Genomic DNA, 26,792 nt, shown 5'->3' on the forward strand with positions numbered 1-26,792 from the left:
TGATGGTCCAGGATCAACATTAGTGAATTCATAATCTTGATGGTCCAGGATCAACATTAGTGAATTTTAAACTTGATGGTCCAGGATCAACATTAGTGAATTTTAATCTTGATGGTCCAGGATCAACATTAGTGAATTTTAAACTTGATGGTCCAGGATCAACATTAGTGAATTCATAATCTTGATGGTCCAGGATCAACATTGGTGAATTTTAAACTTGATGGTCCAGGATCAACATTAGTGAATTTTAATCTTGATGGTCCAGGATCAACATTAGTGAATTTTAATCTTGATGGTCCAGGATCAACATTAGTGAATTCATAATCTTGATGGTCCAGGATCAACATTGGTGAATTTTAAACTTGATGGTCCAGGATCAACATTAGTGAATTTTATTCTTGATGGTCCAGGATCAACATTAGTGAATTTTAAACTTGATGGTCCAGGATCAACATTAGTGAATTTTAAACTTGATGGTCCAGGATCAACATTAGTGAATTCATAATCTTGATGGTCCAGGATCAACATTAGTGAATTCATAATCTTGATGGTCCAGGATCAACATTAGTGAATTTTAATCTTGATGGTCCAGGATCAGCATTAGTGAATTCATAATCTTGATGATCCAGGATCAACATTAGAGAATTCATAATCTTGATGGTCCAGGATCAACATTAGTGAATTTTAATCTTGATGGTCCAGGATCAGCATTAGTGAATTCATAATCTTGATGGTCCAGGATCAACATTAGTGAATTTTAATCTTGATGGTCCAGGATCAACATTAGTGAATTTTAATCTTAATGGTCCAGGATCAGCATTAGTGAATTCATAATCTTGATGGTCCAGGATCAACATTAGTGAATTTTAATCTTGATGGTCCAGGATCAACATTAGTGAATTTTTATCTTAATGGTCCAGGATCAACATTAGTGAATTTTAAACTTGATGGTCCAGGATCAACATTAGTGAATTTTAAACTTGATGGTCCAGGATCAACATTAGTGAATTCATAATCTTGATGGTCCAGGATCAACATTAGTGAATTTTTATCTTAATGGTCCAGGATCAACATTAGTGAATTTTAAACTTGATGGTCCAGGATCAACATTAGTGAATTTTAAACTTGATGGTCCAGGATCAACATTAGTGAATTCATAATCTTGATGGTCCAGGATCAACATTAGTGAATTTTAATCTTGATGGTCCAGGATCAACATTAGTGAATTTTAATCTTGATGGTCCAGGATCAACATTAGTGAATTTTAAACTTGATGGTCCAGGATCAACATTAGTGAATTTTAATCTTGATGGTCCAGGATCAACATTAGTGAATTTTAATCTTAATGGTCCAGGATCAACATTAGTGAATTTTTATCTTAATGGTCCAGGATCAACATTAGTGATGTTATAATCTTGATGGTCCAGGATCAACATTAGTGAATTCATAATCTTGATGGTCCAGGATCAACATTAGTGAATTTTAATCTTGATGGTCCAGGATCAACATTAGTGAATTTTATTCTTGATGGTCCAGGATCAACATTAGTGAATTTTAAACTTGATGGTCCAGGATCAACATTAGTGAATTTTAAACTTGATGGTCCAGGATCAACATTAGTGAATTTTAAACTTGATGGTCCAGGATCAACATTAGTGAATTTTAATCTTGATGGTCCAGGATCAACATTAGTGAATTTTAATCTTGATGGTCCAGGATCAACATTAGTGAATTTTAAACTTGATGGTCCAGGATCAACATTAGTGAATTTTAATCTTGATGATCCAGGATCAACATTAGTGAATTTTAAACTTGATGGTCCAGGATCAACATTAGTGAATTCATAATCTTGATGGTCCAGGATCAACATTAGTGAATTTTAATCTTGATGGTCCAGGATCAACATTAGTGAATTTTAATCTTGATGGTCCAGGATCAACATTAGTGAATTTTAATCTTGATGGTCCAGGATCAACATTAGTGACATTTAATCTTGATGGTCCAGGATCAACATTAGTGAATTTTAATCTTGATGGTCCAGGATCAACATTAGTGAATTTTAAACTTGATGGTCCAGGATCAACATTAGTGAATTTTAATCTTGATGGTCCAGGATCAACATTAGTGAATTTTAAACTTGATGGTCCAGGATCAACATTAGTGAATTTTAATCTTGATGGTCCAGGATCAACATTAGTGAATTTTAATCTTAATGGTCCAGGATCAACATTAGTGATGTTATAATCTTGATGGTCCAGGATCAACATTAGTGAATTCATAATCTTGATGGTCCAGGATCAACATTAGTGAATTTTATTCTTGATGGTCCAGGATCAACATTAGTGAATTTTAATCTTGATGGTCCAGGATCAACATTAGTGAATTTTATTCTTGATGGTCCAGGATCAACATTAGTGAATTTTAAACTTGATGGTCCAGGATCAACATTAGTGAATTTTAAACTTGATGGTCCAGGATCAACATTAGTGAATTTTAATCTTGATGGTCCAGGATCAACATTAGTGAATTTTAAACTTGATGGTCCAGGATCAACATTAGTGAATTTTAATCTTGATGGTCCAGGATCAACATTAGTGAATTTTAATCTTGATGGTCCAGGATCAACATTAGTGAATTTTAAACTTGATGGTCCAGGATCAACATTGGTGAATTTTAAACTTGATGGTCCAGGATCAACATTAGTGAATTTTAATCTTGATGGTCCAGGATCAACATTAGTGAATTTTAATCTTGATGGTCCAGGATCAACATTAGTGAATTTTATTCTTGATGGTCCAGGATCAACATTAGTGAATTTTAATCTTGATGGTCCAGGATCAACATTAGTGAATTTTAATCTTGATGGTCCAGGATCAACATTAGTGAATTTTAAACTTGATGGTCCAGGATCAACATTAGTGAATTTTAATCTTGATGGTCCAGGATCAACATTAGTAAATTCATAATCTTGATGGTCCAGGATCAACATTAGTGAATTTTAATCTTGATGGTCCAGGATCAACATTAGTGAATTTTAATCTTGATGATCCAGGATCAACATTAGTGAATTTTAATCTTGATGGTCCAGGATCAACATTAGTGAATTCATAATCTTGATGGTCCAGGATCAACATTAGTGAATTTTAAACTTGATGGTCCAGGATCAACATTAGTGAATTTTAATCTTGATGGTCCAGGATCAACATTAGTGAATTCATAATCTTGATGGTCCAGGATCAACATTAGTGAATTTTAAACTTGATGGTCCAGGATCAACATTAGTGAATTTTAATCTTGATGGTCCAGGATCAACATTAGTGAATTTTAATCTTGATGGTCCAGGATCAACATTAGTGAATTTTAATCTTGATGGTCCAGGATCAACATTAGTGAATTTTAATCTTGATGATCCAGGATCAACATTAGTGAATTCATAATCTTGATGGTCCAGGATCAACATTAGTGAATTTTAATCTTGATGGTCCAGGATCAACATTAGTGAATTTTAATCTTGATGGTCCAGGATCAACATTAGTGAATTCATAATCTTGATGGTCCAGGATCAACATTAGTGAATTTTAAACTTGATGGTCCAGGATCAACATTAGTGAATTTTAATCTTAATGGTCCAGGATCAACATTAGTGAATTTTTATCTTAATGGTCCAGGATCAACATTAGTGAATTTTAATCTTGATGGTCCAGGATCAACATTAGTGAATTTTTATCTTAATGGTCCAGGATCAACATTAGTGACATTTAATCTTGATGGTCCAGGATCAACATTAGTGAATTTTAATCTTGATGGTCCAGGATCAACATTAGTGAATTTTAAACTTGATGGTCCAGGATCAACATTAGTGAATTTTAATCTTGATGGTCCAGGATCAACATTAGTGATTTCATAATCTTGATGGTCCAGGATCAACATTAGTGAATTTTAATCTTGATGGTCCAGGATCAACATTAGTGATTTCATAATCTTGATGGTCCAGGATCAACATTAGTGAATTTTAATCTTGATGGTCCAGGATCAACATTAGTGAATTCATAATCTTGATGGTCCAGGATCAACATTAGTGAATTTTAATCTTGATGGTCCAGGATCAACATTAGTGATTTTATGAACTTGATGGTCCAGGATCAACATTAGTGAATTTTAATCTTGATGGTCCAGGATCAACATTAGTGAATTTTATTCTTGATGGTCCAGGATCAACATTAGTGAATTTATGAACTTGATGGTCCAGGATCAACATTAGTGAATTTTAATCTTGATGGTCCAGGATCAACATTAGTGAATTTTATTCTTGATGGTCCAGGATCAACATTAGTGAATTCATAATCTTGATGGTCCAGGATCAACATTAGTGAATTCATAATCTTGATGGTCCAGGATCAACATTAGGGAATTTTAATCTTGATGGTCCAGGATCAACATTAGTGAATTCATAAACTTGATGGTCCAGGATCAACATTAGTGATTTTATGAACTTGATGGTCCAGGATCAACATTAGTGATGTTATAAACTTGATGGTCCAGGATCAACATTAGTGATTTTATGAACTTGATGGTCCAGGATCAACATTAGTGAATTCATAATGTTGATGGTCCAGGATCAACATTAGTGAATTTTAAACTTGATGGTCCAGGATCAACATTAGTGAATTTTAATCTTAATGGTCCAGGATCAGCATTAGTGAATTTTAATCTTAATGGTCCAGGATCAGCATTAGTGAATTTTAAACTTGATGGTCCAGGATCAACATTAGTGAATTCATAATCTTGATGGTCCAGGATCAACATTAGTGAATTTTAAACTTGATGGTCCAGGATCAACATTAGTGAATTCATAATCTTGATGGTCCAGGATCAACATTAGTGAATTTTAATCTTAATGGTCCAGGATCAGCATTAGTGACATTTAATCTTGATGGTCCAGGATCAACATTAGTGAATTTTAATCTTGATGGTCCAGGATCAACATTAGTGAATTTTAATGTTGATGGTCCAGGATCAACATTAGTGAATTTTAATCTTGATGGTCCAGGATCAACATTAGTGATTTTATGAACTTGATGGTCCAGGATCAACATTAGTGAATTCATAATCTTGATGGTCCAGGATCAACATTGGTGAACTTTAATCTTGATGGTCCAGGATCAACATTAGTGAATTTTAATCTTGATGGTCCAGGATCAACATTAGTGAATTCATAATCTTGATGGTCCAGGATCAACATTGGTGAACTTTAATCTTGATGGTCCAGGATCAACATTAGTGAATTTTAATCTTGATGGTCCAGGATCAACATTAGTGAATTTTAATCTTGATGGTCCAGGATCAACATTAGTGAATTTTTATCTTGATGGTCCAGGATCAACATTAGTGAATTTTTATCTTAATGGTCCAGGATCAACATTAGTGAATTTTAATCTTGATGGTCCAGGATCAACATTAGTGATTTAATGAACTTGATGGTCCAGGATCAACATTAGTGAATTCATAATCTTGATGGTCCAGGATCAACATTAGTGAATTTTATTCTTGATGGTCCAGGATCAACATTAGTGAATTCATAATCTTGATGGTCCAGGATCAACATTAGTGAATTTTAAACTTGATGGTCCAGGATCAACATTAGTGAATTTTATTCTTGATGGTCCAGGATCAACATTAGTGAATTTTTATCTTGATGGTCCAGGATCAACATTAGTGAATTTTTATCTTAATGGTCCAGGATCAACATTAGTGAATTTTAATCTTGATGGTCCAGGATCAACATTAGTGAATTTTAATCTTGATGGTCCAGGATCAACATTAGTGAATTTTAAACTTGATGGTCCAGGATCAACATTAGTGAATTTTAAACTTGATGGTCCAGGATCAACATTAGTGAATTTTAAACTTGATGGTCCAGGATCAACATTAGTGAATTTTAAACTTGATGGTCCAGGATCAACATTAGTGATGTTATAAACTTGATGGTCCAGGATCAACATTAGTGAATTTTAATCTTGATGGTCCAGGATCAACATTAGTGATGTTATAAACTTGATGGTCCAGGATCAACATTAGTGAATTTTTATCTTAATGGTCCAGGATCAACATTAGTGAATTTTAATCTTGATGGTCCAGGATCAACATTAGTGATGTTATAAACTTGATGGTCCAGGATCAACATTAGTGAATTTTAAACTTGATGGTCCAGGATCAACATTAGTGATGTTATAAACTTGATGGTCCAGGATCAACATTAGTGAATTTTAAACTTGATGCTCCAGGATCAACATTAGTGAATTTTAAACTTGATGGTCCAGGATCAACATTAGTGAATTTTTATCTTAATGGTCCAGGATCAACATTAGTGATGTTATAAACTTGATGGTCCAGGATCAACATTAGTGAATTTTAAACTTGATGGTCCAGGATCAACATTAGTGAATTTTAAACTTGATGGTCCAGGATCAACATTAGTGATTTTATGAACTTGATGGTCCAGGATCAACATTAGTGAATTTTAAACTTGATGGTCCAGGATCAACATTAGTGAATTCATAATCTTGATGGTCCAGGATCAACATTAGTGAATTTTATTCTTGATGGTCCAGGATCAACATTAGTGAATTTTAATCTTGATGGTGCAGGATCAACATTAGTGAATTTTAAACTTGATGGTCCAGGATCAACATTAGTGAATTTTAAACTTGATGGTCCAGGATCAACATTAGTGAATTTTAAACTTGATGGTCCAGGATCAACATTAGTGAATTTTAAACTTGATGGTCCAGGATCAACATTAGTGAATTTTAAACTTGATGGTCCAGGATCAACATTAGTGAATTTTAAACTTGATGGTCCAGGATCAACATTAGTGAATTTTAAACTTGATGGTCCAGGATCAACATTAGTGAATGTTTATCTTAATGGTCCAGGATCAACTATAGTGAATTTTTATCTTAATGGTCCAGGATCAACATTAGTGAATTTTTATCTTAATGGTCCAGGATCAACATTAGTGATTTTATGAACTTGATGGTCCAGGATCAACATTAGTAAATTTTAATCTTGATGGTCCAGGATCAACATTAGTGAATTCATAATCTTGATGGTCCAGGATCAACATTAGTGATTTTATAAACTTGATGGTCCAGGATCAACATTAGTGAATTTTATTCTTGATGGTCCAGGATCAACATTAGTGAATTTTTATCTTAATGGTCCAGGATCAACATTAGTGAATTTTAATCTTGATGGTCCAGGATCAACATTAGTGAATTTTAATCTTGATGGTCCAGGATCAACATTAGTGAATTTTAAACTTGATGGTCCAGGATCAGCATTAGTGAAATTTAATCTTGATGGTCCAGGATCAACATTAGTGAATTTTAAACTTGATGGTCCAGGATCAACATTAGTGAATTTTAAACTTGATGGTCCAGGATCAACATTAGTGAATTCATAATCTTGATGGTCCAGGATCAGCATTAGTGACATTTAATCTTGATGGTCCAGGATCAACATTAGTGATTTAATGAACTTGATGGTCCAGGATCAACATTAGTGAATTCATAATCTTGATGGTCCAGGATCAACATTAGTGATGTTATAAACTTGATGGTCCAGGATCAACATTAGTGAATTTTAAACTTGATGGTCCAGGATCAACATTAGTGAATTTTAATCTTGATGGTCCAGGATCAACATTAGTGATGTTATAAACTTGATGGTCCAGGATCAACATTAGTGAATTTTAAACTTGATGGTCCAGGATCAACATTAGTGAATTTTAATCTTGATGGTCCAGGATCAACATTAGTGATGTTATAAACTTGATGGTCCAGGATCAACATTAGTGAATTTTAAACTTGATGCTCCAGGATCAACATTAGTGAATTTTAAACTTGATGGTCCAGGATCAACATTAGTGAATTTTTATCTTAATGGTCCAGGATCAACATTAGTGATGTTATAAACTTGATGGTCCAGGATCAACATTAGTGAATTTTAAACTTGATGGTCCAGGATCAACATTAGTGAATTTTAAACTTGATGGTCCAGGATCAACATTAGTGAATTTTAATCTTGATGGTCCAGGATCAACATTAGTGATTTTATGAACTTGATGGTCCAGGATCAACATTAGTGAATTTTAATCTTGATGGTCCAGGATCAACATTAGTGAATTTTAAACTTGATGGTCCAGGATCAACATTAGTGAATTTTTATCTTAATGGTCCAGGATCAACATTAGTGAATTTTAATCTTGATGGTCCAGGATCAACATTAGTGAATTTTAATCTTGATGGTCCAGGATCAACATTAGTGAATTTTAAACTTGATGGTCCAGGATCAACATTAGTGATGTTATAAACTTGATGGTCCAGGATCAACATTAGTGAATTTTAATCTTGATGGTCCAGGATCAACATTAGTGATGTTATAAACTTGATGGTCCAGGATCAACATTAGTGATATCATAATCTTGATGGTCCAGGATCAACATTAGTGAATTTTAATCTTGATGGTCCAGGATCAACATTAGTGAATTTTTATCTTGATGGTCCAGGATCAACATTAGTGAATTTTTATCTTAATGGTCCAGGATCAACATTAGTGAATTTTAAACTTGATGCTCCAGGATCAACATTAGTGAATTTTAAACTTGATGGTCCAGGATCAACATTAGTGAATTTTTATCTTAATGGTCCAGGATCAACATTAGTGATTTTATGAACTTGATGGTCCAGGATCAACATTAGTGAATTTTAAACTTGATGGTCCAGGATCAACATTTGTGAATTCATAATCTTGATGGTCCAGGATCAACATTAGTGAATTTTATTCTTGATGGTCCAGGATCAACATTAGTGAATTTTAAACTTGATGGTCCAGGATCAACATTAGTGAATTTTAAACTTGATGGTCCAGGATCAACATTAGTGAATTTTAAACTTGATGGTCCAGGATCAACATTAGTGAATTTTAAACTTGATGGTCCAGGATCAACATTAGTGAATTTTAAACTTGATGGTCCAGGATCAACATTAGTGAATTTTAAACTTGATGGTCCAGGATCAACTATAGTGAATTTTTATCTTAATGGTCCAGGATCAACATTAGTGATTTTATAAACTTGATGGTCCAGGATCAACATTAGTGAATTTTATTCTTGATGGTCCAGGATCAACATTAGTGAATTTTTATCTTAATGGTCCAGGATCAACATTAGTGAATTTTAATCTTGATGGTCCAGGATCAACATTAGTGAATTTTAATCTTGATGGTCCAGGATCAACATTAGTGAATTTTAAACTTGATGGTCCAGGATCAACATTGGTGAATTTTAAACTTGATGGTCCAGGATCAGCATTAGTGAAATTTAATCTTGATGGTCCAGGATCAACATTAGTGAATTTTAAACTTGATGGTCCAGGATCAACATTAGTGAATTTTAATCTTAATGGTCCAGGATCAACATTAGTGATGTTATAAACTTGATGGTCCAGGATCAACATTAGTGAATTTTAAACTTGATGGTCCAGGATCAACATTAGTGAAATTTAATCTTGATGGTCCAGGATCAACATTAGTGAATTTTAAACTTGATGGTCCAGGATCAACATTAGTGAATTTTTATCTTAATGGTCCAGGATCAACATTAGTGATGTTATAAACTTGATGGTCCAGGATCAACATTAGTGAATTTTTATCTTAATGGTCCAGGATCAACATTAGTGAATTTTAAACTTGATGGTCCAGGATCAACATTAGTGAATTTTAAACTTGATGGTCCAGGATCAACATTAGTGAATTCATAATCTTGGTGGTCCAGGATCAACATTAGTGAATTTTATTCTTGATGGTCCAGGATCAACATTAGTGAATTCATAATCTTGGTGGTCCAGGATCAACATTAGTGAATTTTAATCTTGATGGTCCAGGATCAACATTAGTGAATTTTAAACTTGATGGTCCAGGATCAACATTAGTGAATTTTAATCTTGATGGTCCAGGATCAACATTAGTGAATTCATAATCTTGATGGTCCAGGATCAACATTAGTGAATTTTAATCTTGATGGTCCAGGATCAACATTAGTGAATTTTAATCTTGATGGTCCAGGATCAACATTAGTGAATTTTAAACTTGATGGTCCAGGATCAACATTAGTGAATTTTAATCTTGATGGTCCAGGATCAACATTGGTGAATTTTAAACTTGATGGTCCAGGATCAACATTAGTGAATTTATAAACTTGATGGTCCAGGATCAACATTAGTGAATTTTAATCTTGATGGTCCAGGATCAACATTAGTGAATTTATAAACTTGATGGTCCAGGATCAACATTAGTGAATTTTAATCTTGATGGTCCAGGATCAACATTAGTGAATTTATAAACTTGATGGTCCAGGATCAACATTAGTGAATTCATAATCTTGATGGTCCAGGATCAACATTAGTGAATTTATAAACTTGATGGTCCAGGATCAACATTAGTGAATTCATAATCTTGATGGTCCAGGATCAACATTAGTGAATTTTAATCTTGATGGTCCAGGATCAACATTAGTGAATTTTATTCTTGATGGTCCAGGATCAACATTAGTGAATTTATAAACTTGATGGTCCAGGATCAACATTAGTGAATTTTAATCTTGATGGTCCAGGATCAACATTAGTGAATTTTATTCTTGATGGTCCAGGATCAACATTAGTGAATTTTATTCTTGATGGTCCAGGATCAACATTAGTGAATTCATAATCTTGATGGTCCAGGATCAACATTAGTGAATTTTAATCTTGATGGTCCAGGATCAACATTAGTGAATTTATAAACTTGATGGTCCAGGATCAACATTAGTGAATTTTATTCTTGATGGTCCAGGATCAACATTAGTGAATTTTATTCTTGATGGTCCAGGATCAACATTAGTGAATTCATAATCTTGATGGTCCAGGATCAACATTAGTGAATTTATAAACTTGATGGTCCAGGATCAACATTAGTGAATTTTAATCTTGATGGTCCAGGATCAACATTAGTGAATTTTAATCTTGATGGTCCAGGATCAACATTAGTGAATTTTAAACTTGATGGTCCAGGATCAACATTAGTGAATTTTATTCTTGATGGTCCAGGATCAACATTAGTGAATTTTAATCTTGATGGTCCAGGATCAACATTAGTGAATTTTATTCTTGATGGTCCAGGATCAACATTAGTGATTTCATAATCTTGATGGTCCAGGATCAACATTAGTGAATTTTAATCTTGATGGTCCAGGATCAACATTAGTGAATTTTAATCTTGATGGTCCAGGATCAACATTAGTGATTTCATAATCTTGATGGTCCAGGATCAACATTAGTGAATTTTAATCTTGATGGTCCAGGATCAACATTAGTGAATTCATAATCTTGATGGTCCAGGATCAACATTAGTGAATTTTATTCTTGATGGTCCAGGATCAACATTAGTGAATTTTAATCTTGATGGTCCAGGATCAACATTAGTGAATTTTATTCTTGATGGTCCAGGATCAACATTAGTGATTTTATAAACTTGATGGTCCAGGATCAACATTGGTGAATTCATAATCTTGATGGTCCAGGATCAACATTAGTGAATTTTAATCTTGATGGTCCAGGATCAACATTAGTGAATTCATAATCTTGATGGTCCAGGATCAACATTAGTGAATTTTAATCTTGATGGTCCAGGATCAACATTAGTGAATTTTAAACTTGATGGTCCAGGATCAACATTAGTGATTTTATAAACTTGATGGTCCAGGATCAACATTGGTGAATTTTAATCTTGATGGTCCAGGATCAACATTAGTGAATTTTAATCTTGATGGTCCAGGATCAACATTGGTGAATTTTAAACTTGATGGTCCAGGATCAACATTAGTGATTTTATAAACTTGATGGTCCAGGATCAACATTGGTGAATTTTAATCTTGATGGTCCAGGATCAACATTAGTGAATTTTAATCTTGATGGTCCAGGATCAACATTGGTGAATTTTAAACTTGATGGTCCAGGATCAACATTAGTGATTTTATAAACTTGATGGTCCAGGATCAACATTAGTGAATTCATAATCTTGATGGTCCAGGATCAACATTAGTGAATTCATAATCTTGATGGTCCAGGATCAACATTAGTGAATTTTAATCTTGATGGTCCAGGATCAACATTAGTGAATTTTATTCTTGATGGTCCAGGATCAACATTAGTGAATTTTAATCTTGATGGTCCAGGATCAACATTAGTGAATTTTAAACTTGATGGTCCAGGATCAACATTAGTGAATTTTATTCTTGATGGTCCAGGATCAACATTAGTGAATTCATAATCTTGATGGTCCAGGATCAACATTAGTGAATTCATAATCTTGATGGTCCAGGATCAACATTAGTGAATTTTATTCTTGATGGTCCAGGATCAACATTAGTGAATTTTAAACTTGATGGTCCAGGATCAACATTAGTGAATTTTATTCTTGATGGTCCAGGATCAACATTAGTGAATTTTAAACTTGATGGTCCAGGATCAACATTAGTGAATTTTATTCTTGATGGTCCAGGATCAACATTAGTGAATTTTAAACTTGATGGTCCAGGATCAACATTAGTGAATTTTATTCTTGATGGTCCAGGATCAACATTAGTGAATTTTAAACTTGATGGTCCAGGATCAACATTAGTGAATTTTTTTTAGTGAGTGCTGTTTGAATTTTGCCTTTATTTATTTATTTATTTATTTATTTATTTATTTATTCATTTTTGAGTGCTGTTTGAATTTTGCCTTTTTATTTATTTATTTATTCATTTTTGAGTGCTGTTTGAATTTTACCTTTTTATTTATTTATTTATTTATTTTTGTGTGCTGTTTGAATTTTGCCTTTATTTATTTATTTATTTATTTATTTATTCATTTTTGAGTGCTGTTTGAATTTTGCCTTATTTATTTATTTATTTATTTATTTTTGTGTGCTGTTTGAATTTTGCCTTTTTATTTATTTATGTATTTATTTTTTGAGTGCTGTTTGAATTTTGCCTTTTTATTTATTTATGTATTTATTTTTGTGTGCTGTTTAAATTTTGCCTTTTTATTTATTTATTTATTTTTGTGTGCTGTTTGAATTTTGTCTTTTTATTTATTTATTTATTTATTTTTGTGTGCTGTTTGAATTTTGTCTTTTTATTTATTTATTTATTTATTTTTGAGTGCTGTTTGAATTTTGCCTTTTTATTTATTTATTTATTTTTGTGTGCTGTTTAAATTTTGCCTTTTTATTTATTTATTTATTTTTGTGTGCTGTTTGAATTTTGTCTTTTTATTTATTTATTTATTTATTTTTGTGTGCTGTTTGAATTTTGCCTTTTTATTTATTTATTTATTTATTTTTGTGTGCTGTTTGAATTTTGCCTTTTTATTTATTTATTTATTTATTTTTGTGTGCTGTTTGAATTTTGCCTTTTTATTTATTTATTTATTTTTGTGTGCTGTTTGAATTTTGTCTTTTTATTTATTTATTTATTTATTTATTTTTGTGTGCTGTTTGAATTTTGTCTTTTTATTTATTTATTTATTTATTTTTGTGTGCTGTTTGAATTTTGCATTTTTATTTATTTATTTTTTGAGTGCTGTTTGAATTTTGCCTTTTTATTTATTTATTTATTTATTTTTGTGTGCTGTTTGAATTTTGCCTTTTTATTTATTTATTTATTTATTTTTGTGTGCTGTTTGAATTTTGTCTTATTTATTTATTTATTTATTTATTTATTTTTGTGTGCTGTTTGAATTTTACCTTTTTTTGTTTTTTTTTAGTTCAATAACAAACATACAAAATTCATTTTTACAGAAAAAACACAATGATAATAACAGATCAAGATAAATAATATAAACATATAAAAAATTTAATAAAAAGAGAAACAAAAGAGAGAAAAGAAAGAAAAAAAAAGTTTAAACATATACATACATAACACAAATACAGCAAGAGGAAAGAAGGACTTGTGTATCCGTGACACTTCCAAAATATTTATCATAAAAATCTTTTTTTAAGAATCTATCACTTTTCTTGTTATTAACTAGTCTAAGAGATTTAATAAAAACATCAATTTCTGTTAAAATATTTGAAGATAAAGGCTGCGAACTGGTCTTGCGTCTGGTGTTGTGTTCATATTTCTTTCAATGTTTGTGTATGTCTCTCCATGGTTCTGCGAGACAGCACATTTAGTGTGACCGTGTGTGATGACAGTAAAGTTGAAGGTGTCCGTCTGTGCATATTAATGAAGCAGATGTCTGACTTCCTGCACGCCAGCGTCTGTCTGTGCTGTTAATCTGCTGAGGTGAAGAGTTGCAGGATTTACTGATGCTGTTATTTAGTGCGGCGAGGATCAACAGTCGGCCATGATTCGCCTCAGCTTCTCCAGACTCTGCCGCTTTACTGTGCGTCCGCTTTACACTGCGACTGTTGTGTTTTTGTGGCCTGTGTGTGTTTGATTCACTCATCTGGGTGTGTGTGTGTGTGTGTGTGTGCAGCTGGCCGAGTACCGGCAGAGGAAAGCTCAATCTGATGGACAGAAGAAGAAGAAGAAAAAGAAGAAGCCGGAGCTGGAGCCGACTGAGGGAGAGTCTGCCAATACGGTGTTTTCTGTCTCCAAAACTCTGCGCAGTGGAGAAACCGTCACTCATGACCAGACCTACACCATCGAGGTGAGCGGTTACTCTCACTATACACTCACACACTTCACTATTAGCTTAGTTAAAGGCGACATATGATCAGTGAGATTTACAGAAGGGGTTTGAGGAGGATTGACCCTGCAATTAATGCTTGACCCCCCCTGAAGGACATCAAAACAACATGTATGGGGGGTCAGTCGTTTAAATAGTGGGAAATAGTTTGCTCTTATCTCTATATTTAATATTAATATTAATAATTTACATTTTAGATAACACAAACACATTTGACCACCCCTATAACGGGTCATACCATTGTAAATGCATAATCAGGCCAATCAGTATATGCCAGAGCAAGTCTTAAACCGGCAGATCTAGAGCACCGGTGGACACCGTCACCATTCACAAGACACTTTTCTCCTGTAAGAGCTGTTTGTTTTTATATATGGCTGAAAGTAAAGTCACATTAGCTGCATAGTTTGTATAGTTTAACCTACAGTAACATCTGAGATAGCTAATCAGAGGATACTGTAGGTGAGGAAACACTAAATATGACACAAAACACTGAACATTTAAATGCATTTTATTAATATATTAGATGTAATTTAAATAAATGCATACATTTGATTCACTGAAGCATTACACAAACTAGCATTATCGGATATTTTGTCCCCCTGATTGTCCGTGTATAATTCGCACCCTGCCTATAATGCCTATTAAAACAGATTGAGTATAGAAGCAAGGAGATTATAATGTCTAGAGTGGGCACGGGCCGCTATAAGAATCTGACGGTATGATAACCTTGGATGAAAATGTCTTGGTTTCGTGGATTACTGCTGTTAATGTAATTCTTTTTTAAATGTCTGGGTACAAATTTTATTATAAATTGTTCATTTGTTAATGTGTAATGAATCAACTTTATAATAATAATAATAATAATAATAAAGCAACAGTCAAATTTCAACACACAAAATGCAGTTTTTATGGTAATCTTTGTTGTTAGAATTGATTCAGCAAAATTCTAGTACAGAAACGTTTTCTTTTTAGCCAAAGTTGTAGTGATGTTGTTTTATTTTTGTCATTTTTAATATATTTTTTTGATTGTCTCTATTTTGCAATTATTTTTGTTTTAGTTATTTTAACTTAAGTTAAATTAAATAATTCAAAAATATATTTTTTAGAACTACCTGAAAAAGATTTTAAAAGTTTATTTATTAATTCAATCATTTATTTACTTATTTATTCATTTATTTTGTTACTTATTTACTTTTTATTTACTTATTTATTTACCTATTTACTCATTTATTTACTTATTTACTCATTTATTTACTTATTTACCTATTTACTTATTTATTTACCCAATAACTTATTTTTTAACTTATTTTTTTTACCTATTTACTTATTTATTTACCCAATAACTTATTTTTTTTACTTATTTTTTTACCTATTTACTTATTTATTTACCGATTTACTTATTTACTTATTTATTTACCTATTTATTTATTTTATTGTGTAATACTAAGTTAAATTAAACCATTAAAAATACTTTTTATAACTACCAGAAAAAAGATCATGTTTATTAATTAATTAATTAATTCATTTATTAATGTACTTACTTACTTGTATGTACTTTTACTAATTTGTTTACTTACTTATTTAACGACTTATTTTTTTTACTTATTTAATTATTTTCTTACCAACTTATTTTTTTACCTACTTAATTACTTACTAGCTTACTTATTTGCTTACTTAATTACTTATTTATTTACTTCGTTACTATTAGTTATGTAATTGCTTATTTATCTACTTATTTACTTAGTTATTTATTTGCTTATTAACTTATTTACCTACTTATTTATTTAATTATTTAGCTATTTAGTTATTTTATTCAATAATTTATTTACTTAGTTACTATTAGTTATTTAATTGCTTATTTCTTTTGCTTTTGCTTATTTTGCTTTATCTACTTATTTATTTATTTACTTAGTTATTTAGTTACCTCTTTTATTTACTTATTTGCTTATTTAATTATTTACTTTCTAAGTTACAATTACTTATGAATTGTTTGCGTTTGCATTGGGGTGCATCGAAGAAACTATTGATTATGACACCCCTAGAGGAAACCCACGCCAACACGGGGAGAACATGCAAACTCCACACAGAAACACCAACTGACCCAGCCGGGACTCAAACCAGAGACCTTCTTGCTGACCACAGTGCGACACCACTTAATCACCGTGCCCCCCCCCCCTCAAAATATTATCAATAAATCTATTTTTATATTTTCAAAACGTCGGCAGTAGTTTCTGCTTTCATCATAACTTAATAGTAATAATGTGTAATATTATTAATGATTATTGCCAGATTGTATGTTCTAATAATCTTCCCCTGTGTGTGTGTGTGTGTGTGTGTGTTGTCAGTTTATCATTATAAAATGATAATTGCCATATTATCCATTACAATTAATATCAGACAGGCGTATGAAGAAGAGTTATAAAGTGTGTGTGTGTGTGTGTGTGTGTTAACAGGCGTCTTGTGGGTTTGTGCTCATTAAATGTTTACATTCTGTAATTATACAGATGCAAATGAAGCTTTTAAAGCTCCGGCAGGGGAATCTTATAGTTCAAGATGAGTGAAATTAGTGGTTACCCTGGCAACAGAAAACTGCTTAAGCAGAGAGTGTGTGTGTGTGTGTGTGTGTGTGTGTGTGTGTGTGTTTGTGTGTGTTTGTGTCTGTGTGTGTGTGTGTGTGTGTGTGTGTGTGTGTGTGTCTGTTTGTGTCTGTGTGTGTGTGTGTGTGTGTGTGTGTGTGTGTGTGTGTGTGTGTGTGTGTTTGTGTGTGTGTGTGTGTTTGTGTGTGTGTGTGTGTTTGTGTGTGTGTGTGTGTGTGTGTGTGTGTGTGTGTGTGTTTGTGTCTGTGTGTGTGTGTGTGTGTGTGTTTGTGTCTGTGTGTCTGTGTGTGTGTGTGTGTGTGTGTGTGTGTGTGTGTTTGTGTGTGGTTGTATCTGTATTTGTGTGTACAAAAGTTAAATGTATTTGTGTGTGTATGTGTATATCTGTATATGTGTGTGTGTGTGTGTGTGTGTGTGAGCGCGCATATCTGTAAGTGGATGTGTGTGTGTGGGTGTGCATGCATGTGCATGGACTAAAGTGTGTGTGTGTCTGTGTGTGTTTTTGTTTGTGTGTGTGTGCACAAACATTGTATCAGTGTGTATATGTATGTCTGTGTATTTGTTGTTGAGTTTATTGTAAAGGTGTGTGTGATGTCCTTGCAGAAGTGTGTGTGTGTGTGTGTGTGATCTCTGCTCTATTCACTGCTCAGTAAAAATGTGTGTGTTTTTTCTCCTGCAGGACAGTAATGTTGTTCGTGTGTGTGGGTGAGTGTGTGTGTAAGTGTGTGTGTGGGCTCATGCTCAATGTTGAATTAAATCTTTACTCAGTGACAGCAGAGTTCAGTGTCTTTTCAAGGACATGTGCAACACACACACACACACACACACACAGGTTTATATTCAGATGACCAGCACAGCTTCGAGTGCTCCTCCTGCTGCTGTTGCCGTGGAAACAACGCTTGTGTTCCCGCTGAAATCCAGCAGAGGAAGAACACTGAGAAGTGAAAGTCGTGTCGTGAACACTGCACACGCTGCACACTTTACCTAGTGCACTTCAACTAGTACACTCATCCAGACTCTGAGTATGATCTCTCTTAATGTTTTTGAAGCGGTCCTCTTCTGCTCACTGATCTTAAATTATTTTGATCATCATGACTGCAGGCGGTACGGTGGCTCAGTGGTGGTGCACTGTCGCCTCACAGCAAGAAGTTCTCTGGTTTGAGCCCCGGCTGGGTCAGTGTTTCTGTGTGGAGTTTGCATGTTCTCCCTATGTTGGCGTGGGTGTTTCCCAGTACTGGGTTGCAGCTGGAAGGCCACCCGCTGTGTAAAACATGCTGGAATAGTTGGTGGTTCATTCTGCTGTGGCGACTCCTGATGAATGTGTAAGAGTTTAAGGTGCACAACTAACATACCCTGCGCTGGACTTTAAACCAGGTTTTAGATGATCAATGGCGCTGTCTATTTCAGCTTCTCACAATAGCAGCACTCCAACAATGCGCCCAAACACACCCATGAGTCCATAAAGAGCTGCAAATGGAGGAAGCAGAATAATGATGCTGCACACTGTATGGCTGACGTGTAGAAAACGCTTCCTAGTTTAAGGATTTTTAAGATATTTGAGTAAAAAAGCTTTGTTGGCAGTGCATGCACATTTAGGGCTCTATTTTACTGATCTAGGTTTAAATCTAAAGCTTATAGTGCAAAAGCATTAAGGGCATGTCCAAATCCACCTGCTGTTTTAAGGATGGATAGATCCGCTCTGCACCCGGCGGCGCATGGTCTAACAGGGTTGTGCTTATTCTCTTCATGTGTTATTGATCTGTTTTGAGCAGATTTATATGCCTGTGTGTGTGTGTGTGTGTGTGTGTGTGTGTGTGTGTATATTTGTATGTGTCTATATATGTCACTGTGTATTTGTCTGTGTGTGTCTGTGTATTTGTCAGTGTATGTGTGTATATATCTTGTCTCTGTGTGTGTGTGTGTGTTTCTATATGTATGTGAATCTGTGTGTTTGTGTATATATATCTGTGTTTGTGTGTATATGTTTGTGTGCGTGCAATAATGTGTGTGCATGTTTGTGCATGCATGCATCTGTGTGTGTATGTGTGTTTATATATGTATGCGAGTGTGTGTGTATGTGTGTGTGTGTATGTTTGTGTGCGTGCAATAATGAGTTTGTCCATGTTTGTGCATGCATGTATCTGTGTGTGTGTTTATATATGTATGTGAGTGTGTTTATGTATGTGAGTGTGTGTTTGTGTGTATATGTTTGTGTGCGTGCAATAATGTGTGTGCATGTTTGTGCATGCATGTATCTGTGTGTGTGTTTATATATGTATGCGAGTGTGTTTATATATGTATGTGAGTGTGTGTGTTTGTGTGTATATGTTTGTGTGCGTGCAATAATGTGTGTGCATGCATGCATCTGTGTGTGTATGTGTGTTTATATATGTATGCGAGTGTGTGTGTGTGTGTGTGTATGTTTGTGTGCATGCAATAATGAGTGTGTGCATGTTTGTGCATGCATGTATCTGTGTGTGTGTTTATATATGCATGTGAGTGTGTTTATATATGTATGTGAGTGTGTGTTTGTGTGTATATGTTTGTGTGCGTGCTATAATGTGTGTGTGTGCGCATGTTTGTGCATGTGTTTGTGTGTGTATTTATACAGTATGTCTGTTTGTGTGTGTTTGAATATGTATTTGAGTCTGTGTGTTTGCGTGTATATATGTGTTTGTGCGTGCATGTGTGTATGTATATATGTCTGCTCGGGTCTGTCTGTTTGTATGTCTATGTGTGTATATATATGTGTGTGTGTGAGTGTGTGTGCGTGCGCGCGTGTGTGTGTGTGTGTGTGTGCAGATGTAGGTCATCTCTCCTCATCAGTGTAATTAGCCGTGATGATCTCCACAATAGCTCTCAGAACAGCAGCAGCAGTTTTTATACCTGAAGCGTCTCTCAGGATCGTCCTCATCTCCTTTTCTGACCCATTAACACACAAATGTAGGAGTTCTTGGCGCCCGCGTATTCATTCTGTGCTCTGTTTGTTTCCAGCCGGAGAGTGAGGTGTCCACCACCGCTGAGGACTGCTCGTCTGAGGTAATAATGCTGATTTACTCTGCTTTACTGTGCTCACTGACTCTGTGTGCATTGATGAACACACACACACACAGCTTCATCATCTGCAGGGTTGCCAGATTTTCAGTCAAGCCCAATAATATGAAAATATGCCACAGTCCATTAGTAAAATACACATTTTACATTACTGTATGCCCTGCACATGGCTATAATAGATAAAAAATATCATAATAATAATATTGTTGTATTATTATGATAAATAATGTTATAATAGTTCTTGATTAGTCCACATTAACTGGACGTTGCTGGGTTTCAGTATGATAATTTGTTTACTAGTGAAATTGAATATTGATAAGGGGGCGGGGTTTATTTATTCATTTACTTTATTCACAGTTTCTCCTTTATTGTTCTATTCAAACTTTATTAATGTATTTGATTCTTATTTAATTTTTAATAATGAAGGTTTATTTTTGTAATATATGTAATTTTGCAGATTTTTCTCCTCCAGTTTTCTAAATACAAGTTTTTAATTAATTTATTAATATTTTCTTTTAAAGTTTTAAATAATTCATGTTTTTGGTTTATTTAAATCAAACATAGTTTCTAATAATTTCAAATTTGGCTGTGCAAAATTTTATTTATGCATTTATTTATGTTTTCATTGAGCACAATTTCTCCTCCAGTTGTCTATACAAATTTATTTCTGTAATTATTTATTCACTTATATTTTCTGAAATTTTCAATGATAAATAATAATTATAAATGTATTAATTCACATTCATAATCATAATAATAAATGTTACTTATAGTGTGCTTTTCTCATACCCAAAGCGCATTAAGCAATTGTTTTCTTCCAATTATCAATGATATATATATATATATCTCTTTGTCAAGTTATTATATTTGTTTTGTGTCAATTTTTTTATGCATTTAAATATTTTCGTGATTGTCTGTTGTTACTACTTTAATAAAAAATAATAAAAATGTAAATAAAATAATGAAAATTAATAATTAAAATATATTATAATTAAAGGAAAACAATACAAATAAATATAATAATAATAATAATAATGATGATGATGATGATGATGATGATGATAATAATAATAATAACAATACAAATAAATATAATAATAATAAAAGCAATAATAATAATAATAACAATAGCAATAATAATAAATATAATAATAACAACAACAACAATAATAATAATAATACTGGTAATAATAATAATAATGATAATAATAATAATAATAACAATAATAATGATAATAATGATAATAATAATAATAATAATGATAATAATAATAATTATAATATTATTAATAATAATAATAATAATAATAATAATAAAAACAATTAATAATACAGAGAAAAAATAACAAAGCAAAAATAAAAAAAATATATAAAAAAATCATCTACACATAATTTAGACATAAAAAACTCCTGCTGTTGTTCAAAAAGCGGTTTTCATATTTGTTTTTGGAGCATGTACGTTGTGTGTGACGTGTGCTGTTGTGAACTGACAGGTGAATGGTTTCCATCAGCGGAGCGACTGTGACCCTGCGTTCTCACTGATCGGGGTACAGTCTTTACAGTGTTCACTTTGCTCGATCCGCTCGTTTCACTCTCTCTCCCCGCTAATTCACTAACCTCAGGTTTCCACCTGCTTCACTGAACACGCTAACGCTAACATCAGGTATGGTGACCGCTGCAATTAAGAAAACACATGCAATTACAAAAAACACCAGCACATGTGTTGCAGATCCTCACAATGCAAACACATGAAGAAAACACGCTGCAATTAATCACTACACATGCATGTAGCAGGGAACACAACGCAAATGTTAAGGCGATCAAAGATGTAACCGACCCGGCCATTTAGGTTAAGGTTATTGAGGTTAATAATATACAAGAGACCAGGGAATGCTGGAATCAGGATGCTCAAATCAACCAAACAAGTCATCTTTCAAAGATCACATGATCAATAATCATAGCACGGTAAACAAATCCCAGCCGGGTCACATTTCTGGGTCCCCTCGACACATTTGCGCTGTTCTGTGCTGTTTGCATGTGTTGTGAGCTGATACAGTGTGTATTTTAATTTGTTTGCGTTGGGAGATTTTGCAGCGTGCTTCCTGTCAGACTGATGAGGATCTTCTCCTGATTTGCTGCTGAGTTTCTTGTAGTTGTGTGTGTTTTCTTGGATTACAGCGCATTAAGCTCTCTCGGCCACTAAAGTCGAGGCCTGAATTCAGCGCATCAACAGGGCAAATGTGTCTGCTTGGCATTTTCCTGTGTTTACATGATATCGCTGGTGTTTAACCCGCTTCACTGTCACACACACACTTCTTAAGCATAGATATGACATGACATGTTCATCTTCAATGATCTTCAACACTTTGGTCTCATTCTAAAGAGGACAGATGTCAGATTGAAGCTGAAGTGAAACGATCAAGAGTCTGCTCTCAGGAGATCTTTTTCAATCTTGACTTCAGCTGTGAATGTGAATCTGGTTCTGCTTGTGCTCCAGGAGGAAGATCTGCATCCGTCTGAAACCGAAGCGCAGATGGAGGCGGATCTGCAGGGTGGAGGAACACAGAACCGCATGCAGATCATGGAGGACGAGCTGGAGGCCAAAAACATGGCCATGGAGGAGCTGAGCCGCGAGCTGGAGGACATCAGGAGCGCTTTCGGGACGGAGGGAGTGCAGCAGGTATGAGGAGAGAGAGAGTTTGCTGAACGCTGGACAACACTGACCACACCGTGCCGTGCGTGTAGTCCTGCATTTATACTCCTGCGCTCTGTTTGTGTTGCTCTGCAATAACACTTCTGAAGTGTTCGTTTTTTCACAGGGGTTTTATTTACACTGGAAGTACCTGTAATGCTACCGCACTGTAGAAGTAGCTCAAACTGGCTCATTCAGAGGCGAGAGCCGGCGGACGTGCAGCAACTTTAATCATAAAGTAAACACAAAACTGCATCCTCTACCTGGAGCTCCTTCACAGGACTCGCTTATAAACTCACGCTCCATCAGACTCACTGAGTCTCCTGCTGCTCTCAGCCAGTCAGTCGGTCTTTTAGGGTGGGGCTATCAGTCCATTAGCCCTGGGCTATCAGTCATATGGGGCGGGGCAGTGGTTTAGGGTGGGACTATCAGTCCTTTAGGCCTGAGCTAGCAGTCTATTAGGGTGGGACTATCAGTCAATTAGGACAGGACTTTCAGTTTTTCAGGGTGGAGCTACCAGTCCTTTGGGCGGAGCTATCAGTCTTTTGGAATGGGGCTATCAATCATTTAGGGTGGGACTATCTGTCTTTTAGGGTGGGGCTATCAGTCCTTTGAAACAGCGCTATCAGTCTTTTAGGGCGGGACCATCAGTCCTTTTGGGCGGGGCAGTCATTTAGGGCTAGACTATCAGTCCTTTAGGGCGGAGCAATCAGTCCGTTAGGGCAGGCTATCAGTCTTTTAGGGTGGAGCTATCAGTCCTTATGGGCGGAACTATTAGACATTTAGAGCGAACTATCAGTCTTTTAGGGCGGGGCTATCAATCCTTTAGGATGGGATTAAGTTTTTTAGGGTGGGACTATCAGTCTTTTAGGGCGGAGCTATCAGACCTTTGTGGCGGGGCTATCAGTCATTTAGGATGGGATTACATTTTTTGGGGGCGGGACTATCATTCTTTTAGGGCGGAGCTATCAGTCCTTTAGGGTGGAGCTGTCAGTCTTTTAGGGCGGAACTATTAGACATTTTGGGCGCACTATCATTCTTTTAGGGCGGAGCTATCAGTCCTTTAGGATGGGATTAAGTTTTTTAGGGCGGGACTATCAGTCTTTTAGGGTGGAGCTATCAGACCTTTGTGGCGGGGCTATCAGTCATTTAGGATGGGATTCAGTTTTTTTTAGAGCGGAGCTGTTAGACATTTAGGGCGGGACTATCAGTCTTTTAGGGCGGGACTATCAGTCTTTTAGGGCGGAGCTATCAGACCTTTGTGGCGGGGCTATCAGTCATTTAGGATGGGATTCAGTTTTTTTTAGAGCGGAGCTGTTAGACATTTAGGGCGGGACTATCAGTCTTTTAGGGCGGGACTATCATTCTTTTAGGGCGGAGCTATCAGTTCTTCAGGATGGGATCATCAGGGTGTATTTTGTTTTTGCTCTGCCTTTTTCTCCGTTCATCAGTCTTCCTTTATTTTGTTAGCAATGCTAGCTTAGTCTTTTAACACTTCAGTTGGTTTCTAAAGGACAAAATCATGCACCGTCCTACATTTTGTTCTTGTTTCAGGTCTGTTTAAGTGGATGTGCGTCATGATAGAGGAAAAATGTGATCTTCTGTTTCATGGCGACTTTAACTGTAGGCATGAGTGTAATAGCTGCAGACGCTGTGTTGAGTCTGAGTGTGTTTGTGTGCGCAGCTGCAGGATTTCGAGGAGGCGCTGAAACAGAGGGATGAAATCATCACGCAGCTCACCTCAAACCTGCAGCAGGCCAGAACCGAGAAAGAGGAGGTGATGAGAGAGTTTCTGGAGCTCACGGAGCAAAGCCAGAAACTCCAGATCCAGTTCCAGCAGGTGAGCCCACCGAAACGCACACCTGAACCTGACTGTCATATAAACACGGGAGTCTAGTATAGTAGAAATAGTATGTCAGCTCTGTCACTGTTAACTCTGTCCCCATCAGCTCTGCAGCGTATTTATTGATGTGATTCTCCGTAGCTGGTTTGTGTTGTTAGTTTATATGAACACTGTCTGCTCTCCGCTCAGCTCCAGGCCGGTGAGATCCTCCGGAGCTCCAACATCAGCTCCACGGCAGCAGATCTCCTCCAGGCCCGAACGCAGATCACGCTGTACCAACAGCAGCTGGAGGAGAGAGAGGCACAGCTCCGGCTGCAGCAGGAGAACACACACACACAGATCTCACTGAACACACAGATGCAGGAGAGACTGAGCCGGGCCGAGACGGTGAGCTGCGGGCACTCAGTCACGGAGAGCTGTAATCACACGCGTGATCATTAATATAATGCAGTTCATGGGGGTCAGATAACACACCGGCAGACTTGACTAAACCTGCCTGACTAGCTTACTGGACTCTCGGTTTGTTCCACTGAAAGAGTGATCAGAACAATATCAATACCACAATTATGATGCCTCATGACGATCACGGTTATGAGCATTGAGGATGGTTAAATGATGGCAGTATTGTTATTTTTGGGTGAACTATCACTTTACTTTAGATGAATATGGTGGCTTGAGAAAGCAGATCTGCTGTTATACTACATGAACATATTATTCTCACATCTTAGACTATTTTAAGAGCGCATCTCCTACTAGACCAATCATGCTACAACCACCAAACCAACTCCAAACCTCCAGACTATACTGAATTACGTTGCTATTTCTTTTCCAACTGATCCGACCTACGGTTTTCTGAAAACTGACCCGGACAATTCAGAAAAGTCTCATTGACTTAACATTGGACCAAACTTTCTGACCTCATAACTTTGCGCCAGACTGTCATACAGACTTAAGATTGGGCTCATTTAACTCTAACACCAATCTGTCAGTCACCGATGACGTTTCAACTCACTAACTACACCCTAGCAACCACTGACAGCACCCTAGCAACTGTCCCATAGACTTCCATTATAAAAAAAACTGCCATTGACTTTACATTGAACATACTAACAAACATACTAATCATACTAGCAACATGCTAATTTATACTATAATCATACTAGCAACATGCTAATTTATACTATAAACAAGCTAGCAGCATGCTAACTTATACTATAAACATACTAGCTACATGCAAATTCATACTATTAACATACTAGCAACATGCTAATTCATACTATAAACATACTAACAGCATGCTAATTCATACTATAAACATACTAGCAACATGCTAATTCATACTAAAAACATACTAGCAGAATTTAGGCTGAATTCATGCTAACAATATACTAGTTTATTTTAGAAACGTCCTAGCAATATGATAATTTATACTAGAACCATGCTAATAACATGCTTATTTATGCTAGGAACATGTTAATTCATACTAGAATCATGCTAATATATGTTAGCAACTGCTTGGCCACTATTCAGAACACTTTAGCAATGTCTTAGCAACAGCCTAGCAACACCTCAGAACCACCTAGCAACACCTTAGCAACCACTCAGAACACTCTACCAACCACCTAGCAACAACTTAGCAACCACCTATCAACACCTTAGCAACTATCTAGCAACCACCTCGCAACACCTTATAAATCACCTAGCAACACCTTAAAAACCACCTAGAGCACCTTAGCAACCGCTTAGCCACCAATCAGAACACCCAAGCAACCGCCTAGTAACGTCTTAGCAATGACCTAGAACATAGCAACCGCCTAGCAACACTTAATTAACCA

The 26,792-nt window shown here is 35.2% G+C and overlaps 1 protein-coding gene across 24 annotated transcripts in view; it reads left to right on the forward strand.

The window, feature by feature from the left end:
- akap9 (A kinase (PRKA) anchor protein 9) overlaps positions 1–26,792 on the forward strand; it is a 142,647-nt gene that overhangs the window by 23,834 nt on the left and 92,021 nt on the right. For 11 of the 24 annotated variants that reach the window (XM_073931264.1, XM_073931278.1, XM_073931271.1 and 8 more), the window contains exons 3-8: positions 14,559–14,732; positions 20,363–20,407; positions 21,916–21,969; positions 22,920–23,102; positions 24,799–24,954; positions 25,147–25,344. In XM_073931264.1, the coding sequence (XP_073787365.1) occupies positions 14,559–14,732; positions 20,363–20,407; positions 21,916–21,969; positions 22,920–23,102; positions 24,799–24,954; positions 25,147–25,344 (810 nt within the window). Of the gene's footprint in view, positions 1–13,875; positions 14,466–14,558; positions 14,733–20,362; positions 20,408–21,915; positions 21,970–22,919; positions 23,103–24,798; positions 24,955–25,146; positions 25,345–26,792 lie in introns of those variants that run through there. The other 13 variants (XR_012394772.1, XM_073931269.1, XM_073931270.1 and 10 more) reach the window with 3 other exon arrangements.

This window comes from Danio rerio, chromosome 19 (assembly GCF_049306965.1).
Source record: "Danio rerio strain Tuebingen ecotype United States chromosome 19, GRCz12tu, whole genome shotgun sequence".
NCBI classification, from domain to species: Eukaryota; Metazoa; Chordata; class Actinopteri; order Cypriniformes; family Danionidae; genus Danio; species Danio rerio.